The 7777-nt window shown below is 32.6% G+C and overlaps 1 protein-coding gene across 1 annotated transcript in view; it reads right to left on the reverse strand.

The window, feature by feature from the left end:
• Positions 1 to 7255, reverse strand: part of LOC108375196 (nose resistant to fluoxetine protein 6-like) — a 19843-nt gene extending 12588 nt beyond the window's left edge. The window contains exon 1 of the mRNA XM_017631302.1: positions 6653 to 7255. Coding sequence (XP_017486791.1) covers positions 6653 to 6952 — 300 coding nt within the window. The 5' untranslated portion in view covers positions 6953 to 7255. The remainder of the gene's footprint in view (positions 1 to 6652) is intronic.
• Positions 7256 to 7777: the final 522 nt, after the last annotated feature.

A 7777-nucleotide genomic window follows, 5' to 3' on the forward strand; every position in this document is an offset into this window, starting at 1 on the left:
GTACCCTGCGTACACATTCGTGGGCAACCGCGCTCTAACACTTATTTTTCCTCTTCCAGCGATAAGTGTTCGTGTCCAACAGCAACGGAAAAAGATATGCAAATAACCCTTTCCCACTGAGAGGAGCACACATCTAACAAAAAAATCAACCAACTGTTCAGTTTGGTGGGTTATTTTTTCTCTTAAATAGGGACGGTTATTTTGAGACACTTTCAAAGTGTTGAGGGATATTTTCGACCTCTGCTGGGCACAACACGTTGAGTTCAGGTGCCGAACAAATTTTACGATGGGAACAATGGCGGAAAGTACACAAATGGCGGTACACAAATTGTTCAAGTTTTCAATTATTCATGTTTTTCTCATTGAGAAGAAATGTTGCATTTTCCTAAAAAATTTGGTTACTTGCAAGTTACAGGAGAATACGAAAACATAGCTATACTCTTGAAGGTTTACAATTACTTGCCCACCGGCGACCGCTGTTTCATAAAAATTTTTGATGCTGGTCAGACCAATAATCGAATCGGCAAAAAAACGGGAAAAACAATCAAAGTTCACGTGTATTTTGAACGGGAAATCTTTACACGCCTTGGTCGAGCACTTAATATTAATATTAAGGGCTCAAATTTTCAAGGAACATATTTTTACATATTTCCCACAAAATTCCGAGGTGGGAGTAAAAAAACAAAAAATAGTCGCCGAAAAAAAAGCACCCTAGTACATATCTTATTTAAATTAACGGTTCTAGCAAAAATTGCCGCAAATATTTTTCGATTTTATTTAAGCTGAATTTACATGAGGCGATTTTCTAACCGATTCAACATTGCTTCAGGAAAATCGCTCCTGTAAATGGTGATTCAAAAATCCCTTGCCTCAAAGTAGACAGCAAGTGAATCGCAAGTTTATCGATACATGAGTGCATGAGTGTGATTAAGTGCATATGCATATGGTTGTATGTACATGTATGTAAGTATGTATGGTATTTCAATAATAAGCATCCCAATTCTATTGACTATAAATGCAGTAAAACCAGTTTTATAATTACGCATAAGCCGGTAGAACATTAGTTAATATATGTACTTATGTACATACATATGCATATGTAAGTACGTACATATTTACATAAGTAAGTATGTATACATGCACTCCTACATATGTATACGATTATACATACATATGTATTTGATTGTGAAATATTTCGTTTGTAAACTTGCATACAAAAATATATCGCAAACATTTACCTATATGACTTCGTTTATAACAGTGCGTTCAGCACAATGTTAGTATCATCAGTTGAGATGTAGTAACCCGGGGCTTAGAACGGTACCATGACATAACTCAGATTTTAAAATTTAGAAGTATGTCACACCTTCTAAAGTGACATAAAGCCAATTTTTTCATTTGGGGTTATGTCACTTCTTATAAGGTGTCATAACCCCGATTGGAATAATGTCACTTTTGAGCCTAAAGCATAGTTTCCAGCTCTCAATAAAAACAAAAACAGATAATAAAACCACGCAAGGAATTCTTTAAGAAACCATTTTATTTATTCATAAAAAGCTCCATTTTTGGAGGTATTTTCAAATCGGTCCAGCTCACGTAAAACTTAATATTTTTCCGAAATATTTTGGTGCAAGTCATAAAATATAATAGATTTTATAATTCCAATGGAAACACAGTTCAGATTATTTTTGTATGGGGAATGATGCAGTCTAATTTATATACGTGCATATGTATGTATTATTTTTGATATCATAGTTTGCATTAAATTATTAGTTAATTTAAAAAAATCTACGCACTTTTCTTTTCGTTTAAGTTTTGTAGCTATTACCGTCGCGTACAATGACATTTAGTGCTTCTACTAAACATGTGGATATACATACATACATATGTTTAGTGCGCGACAGTTGTTAAGCGTTGTAAAATATAGTGCAATCGACTAATAAACTTGGATTTAGTATATACGTGTGTACGTACATACATACCCTGCAGGAAAAAAAATATTAATTGATAAAAAATAACCAACTTGTAGTTAGCTTTTTTGCAGGATTTCCATAAAATATATAACTTATAATTAGCTATAAAAATCTAACTTGAAACTAGTTGAATAGTAATGCAAACGCAATCGGAAGATTATTTTCTTTAAATGCGTTTCTATTTAAATATCCTGCACTTCACAAATACTTTTTCCAATTGAGGACGAATAAAAGGAAGAACGAAATTTCATATTATCATTTTGAAATTATGTCTGACGGAGTTCGAATATGGGGCCACCTATAAATAAATAAAGAAAAAAGTAAAAAAAAATTACAAACATTTTGTTTTTCCTATTGATATTTTATGTCCAAAAGTAGTTAGTTACATCAAATGCAGAGGTAACCACCCTTGACTATAGGTATACCACCCTTGGCCATACAAATACAGTTAGCTTTCCTCAGAAGAAATATACAAATAATAATAGTGGCCTTTAGTTCCTTCCTAATCAACTTAAAGTTAACTTATAGTTAGATATATTTCCCGCAGGGTATGTATTTAGATATGTATGTAGGCTTAAGTAATTAGTGCAAGATGAACACACCGGATCGACCTTCGTTGCTCAAACGTCACTTAATGCAGATATAAAGCAATTTTCATTTGAATTCACACATACATGGAAGTACTATATGCTACATATGTTTGTATGTATGTAGGTTTGTAGATTTGGAATATATGTAAACATGTACATACATAAGTTAATGTGACACTTGGTTGCGCTCCGTTTCAAATTCATAAGTTGTTTCAAAAAAAGGGATTACACGCTCCGATAAATTTGTAAGATTGTATGTAATCTTAATATTAATACTTATGTACGTACATATATACACATCGCTCATTAACTTCAATAATTTCATAACTCTAAAAAGCTTAACACGGGGAAAACTACTTTAAAGTTTTGAATTTATATATGTCGGTAGTATATGTATATATTAAAAATTAAAACATATTTTGTTCTAGTGAGCTACTGGTAATCGCTATAGTTATGAAATGTTTACACAACATAAACGAAAAGGTAGCGATAATTTCTGCATAACATTACCTCAACTTTTGTATTTTTTTTAATTATGACACTATTGAAGTAAATAGCTCTGATCCAATACTTTTCGTGTAAAATCCTGTAAAAATGTCAAACAGCAAAACTACTCTCTGATGTAAGAGTAAAAAGTGACTAACAACAAAAAGTACGGGAACAAATCAAAGCAATTGTTCTCTGTTAAAACAAGTGATCGCTTGACACTTTTCATGATTTTACCAGGAGAAAAAGTTCGGCTAAAATCTTGAAACTTCATTCTCTATACATAATGTGACCAACTATTTCATAGCTCAAAGAAGTACAGAAGCTGAGAACAAAAAATTTTGTAAGTAATAAAAAAATGGTAAAAGCAAAATATGCAGTGTACCAAATCCAACAAAGTTAATTTTTTAATTAACAAGTAAAGAAGTAGATATAAGTTGGGGCTGATTAAATATAGTTTTTTTTCCACCTTTCTTTAAACTATGTACTGGGCTTGGTAGAAATCGATAAAGCGCTTACCGAGCATAAGCGGTGTCGTGCCCATTTTCCGAAGAAAATCTATACATATAATAAAATTTTTACAAGCCGATGTCTGTACATACTAGATATTAAAGAAAAATTAATATGGGGCGGTCTTTATAAGAGCAACAGAAGCCAAATCAAGAATTTTTAGAAATTTTGATTGTATGTCTGTCTGTTTAGAAATAGAAATAGTAATCAGTTTTCACCGATATATTGCTCGAGGTCTAACTTAAAATCTAGAAGAAGAAAAAAATTAGAGAGTTGTCGCCTGTTTGAAAATTACAGCTTTGCTAAAATTGATAGATACATTAATTATTGCAATATGGCTGACAAAAGATAAGATAAATTAAATATTGCAATATGGGTATCAAAATAAAGAGGTTTAGGAAAGTTAGTTAGCTACAGGGAATATTTGAGGAATATTTTAAATATAACAATTCTGGTGTTAAATTAAAGCGGTTTAAGAAAGTTTACTGTCGTTACTTAATTAAGTTAAATTGACAAGATAAGGTAAATATTGAATTAGTACACCTTTGAAGAAAGTTTGCGATATGTATGTAGACTGGAGTTATAAGAATATAAATTAAATTTCCATGAGAAAGCCGAGTAGCATAAAAAATAAAGAATGCTTCATAATGTATATGAATCATCCCACTGTACATATTAACAATCATCCAAGCGGATGCAAGTTAATTTCCTTAGAAAAAACATTCAAATTTACTCAACGTTTATTTGCTTAAATATTTCCCCTTTTGACAAAAGCAAAGACTTTTCACTTTATGTACTTTTTTGTGAATAAACAATTTTAATGTACATAAGAATACTTGGCACTTTTTAAGTGTTTACTCACAGAAATGCTATAGATATACATACATACATACATACATAAGTATGAATGCACGTATATACACACAGATTACATACCTATGTATGTATGTACTACATGCATTCCCATTTAAACGCTTCTACGCAGATGGGGTCGGTAACGCTATCAACAAAATTGAAGCGCGCCAAAATAGCTTGATTAATATTTTGGATACGTATTATTGAGTAAATAAGCAGTGGAAGAGAAGCATACAAAGAACATTTTTTAATACCCTTTCTAGAATAAAACGGGCGTTCTCTATGCATCAAATACCGACAACAGGGATTTTCCTAGATAATTTCTATTTGCTATTGGTACCATGGCTTACTTAGCCGCATGAGATTGTATTCAGATTCAGATTCAAATAATAATGCGCCGCACGTGTTACGAAAATCAAAATTATTCAAATAAGTATTTTGTCAAAAAATTTACTTATGTATGTATGGGCTTGTAAGCCCAACATTTTGCGCAGAAAATTTACCCGGAGGTTAAGCTCACTTTTTATGCATAAAATTACGTTTACATATAACTATAATCTCAATTATAGCTTCTTTATTAATCACCCCGTTTACAGTGGCAAATCTGAGATTATTAGCTGTCAAATTTGTTGTATGTACTTGTTATTCTCCTGCACCACCGTGATCACTTTTTTACAGGGACGCTAATAATTATAAGTTAAATAATTTAAATCAACATTTAATCATTATTTTATGATTTTAATTTTTTTTCGCTCAAAAATAATAATTATTATTGATTTTTATCATTTCGCTCAACGGAAATGATTATTATTTGATTTTTATTTTTTCGATCACAAATAATGATTTTTTTATAATCTTAATTTTTTCGGTCAAAGATAATAATTATTATTGAATCTCATTTTTAAACTTAAAGATAATATAATTATTATAAAATTTAAAAGGCCATACAGACGCAACTTACTGAAATGTTGAACTGAAAATTTTGAGGCTTATTACTTTTATTAGGGTATCGCTACCTCTGAAAAGGATACGTCGGAAATCACTGTAAATTACAGTATTACGTAAGTAAACAAATACGTGAGTATAGTTGAAATTGTTTTACGACGATTTTACCTTATTGATTTTTTTGATTAATATTTAAAAAAAAATAATGATTATTTTCCGTACCTGCTTTTTTACGCTACATTAAGAAAATTAAATATATTCCAGTTTTGCTTAGTTTTACATTTGACATTTCTCCTCTTCTTCTCAAAAATAATCGATAAAACTAGGTTAAACACCGAAAAGTTATCGGTTTAATCTGAGATTATTTTATAATGGAAATGGGCGAAATAGGACAATAACCACGCCCACTTCTCATATAACGGTATTTTAGAAAAATGCAAGAACTGCGATATTTCCATAAATATTAGATCTAAATTGTTGAAAAATAGTTTGTGAAGTATAATTTTGGTGAAAAAATAGTATTATTATGAAATTTTTAGAAAATGGGCGTGACGCCGCCCACTTATGAAATACTGTATCTCAGTGTCCGCTTCATCAATCCTTATCAAAATCGGTACGAGCGTTGCCTAGGGTCTACTTAAGAAATCTGCTGAAAATCTTTGAAATCGACCAATAACCATGCCCACCTCATATATAACAGTAATTTACAATAACACGAAAACAGCGGGAAAATAAGTAACTACTGAATCTAATTCACTTCAAATCGATGAGTGCAATAACCACTCAGCAGAAAATTTGACTAATATAAATTTTTGGATAATGGGCGTGGCGCCGCCCACTTTGTGACTACAAATGTGTATCTCGATAACCGATTTCTACCAAACTCGGTGCACTTTATAACCTTGGTACGGAAAAGCGATTGCTTAAAAATTATTAAAATCGGTTTAAAATTACACCCGCTCCCCGTATAACCGTAAATTTCAGAAATACGAGAAGTCCGATATTTCAAAAACTGAGGACATTTATATACTCCAAGTTAATACTTACAACCATCTCTTACCCGGTTATATAAAGTTCGGTTTCGTCCGAACTTATACTTCTTTACTTGTTCTAATTACAGATTAGGGAGTTAAGCTTGAAAATGAGGATAATCTACTTAATATTCAATATCTTCTCCCCTCCATATGTACACACATTATTAATTTATTCCCTTATTGACGGTGTTGCAACTGGTCGATGGGCGGTTTTGCAAAAACATCGACGATATGTACATATATTAGCGCACTTACTTGCAATAGCCCATTGTTGGCCCCGCAGAATGCCCCACAGCGTAGTATTTAAATCCTCTCGACACTGGGGTCCTCCAACTTTGTTCAGACTGTAGGCGAATAATTGTCGTTCGTTTGGTGTCAACACTGCACCTTCGTCCTCGAAAGGATGTTTGCCAAATACATTGTCTGTGTACTCTACATCATGCAATTTTTCAGACGACCAATCCAAAGGCGAACCAACGCCGATATTTTTCGTCGCGCAAGTGCTTAAAAGGAAGCTAAGCATAAGCACGAACGTAAGCATTTGTTTTTTCCGAGCCATGGTCAATTGCTTTCGATTGTTTAATATTTCTTTTCTAATGTAGTAGAGCTTCGATTTTTTGAAATCCTTTAACTACCAATTTATTTATCACAAAATACTTTTAAACATAATTTGTTTCCTTGCTCTGTTTTTTTTGCGGTAATCAGCGGCTGAAATTAAAGTTATTGTGTTTTTTTAATTTATTTATTAAAATAAAACCACTTTCATTATTTAGCACTTCCTTTCTGGAATTCGGCGATCATTTACTGTGCAAGTATTACCAATGTGTTGGTCTTCTGCACTACCGACCGTGCGAGCCGCGAATTAAAAATCAACTAAACTCACGCTTTGTCTCAACAAACGGTTTAAGCCAAGTTTAGCCGAATCAAGTTGACTCGCTAAGCTGCTCGTCGCTATGGATGAACGCCCGATTCATCGCTCGAGTGCGCATAGCTACAAGTGTAAGTTCTGCAGTGCGTCAGCCAATTTAAGTAGCTTGCCATTTAAGTGCATTCTAAAATGTTGTGAATTTCTCCTCTCCTTCTAAGTTCTAAGTAAATGAAATTCTTGCAAATATCGCCCTCTACCTGGATTTAAAATAGCAGCATCGTTTATTATGAAAACGCTATGATACACATCACCTTTCTCGAACAGTATTAAATCTCAAAACGTGAGATAGTGGGTTAATTGAAAGAGAGGTTTGCCCTCCTTCTGGCCCTACATACGGAAATACATACTTAAGAACATCTTTTTACAGGCTTAAGAACCTCTGCTGAAATTACCAGGGCTCACCCGTTCTTGGTTATCTCGCTAGCCATTTCATTTCTATAAATGCTGCTATGCCTC

The sequence above is a fragment of the Rhagoletis zephyria genome, unplaced genomic scaffold, assembly GCF_001687245.7.
Source record: "Rhagoletis zephyria isolate East Lansing unplaced genomic scaffold, Rhagoletis_zephyria_1.1 Rzeph_scaffold_08614, whole genome shotgun sequence".
Classification (NCBI taxonomy): domain Eukaryota; kingdom Metazoa; phylum Arthropoda; class Insecta; order Diptera; family Tephritidae; genus Rhagoletis; species Rhagoletis zephyria.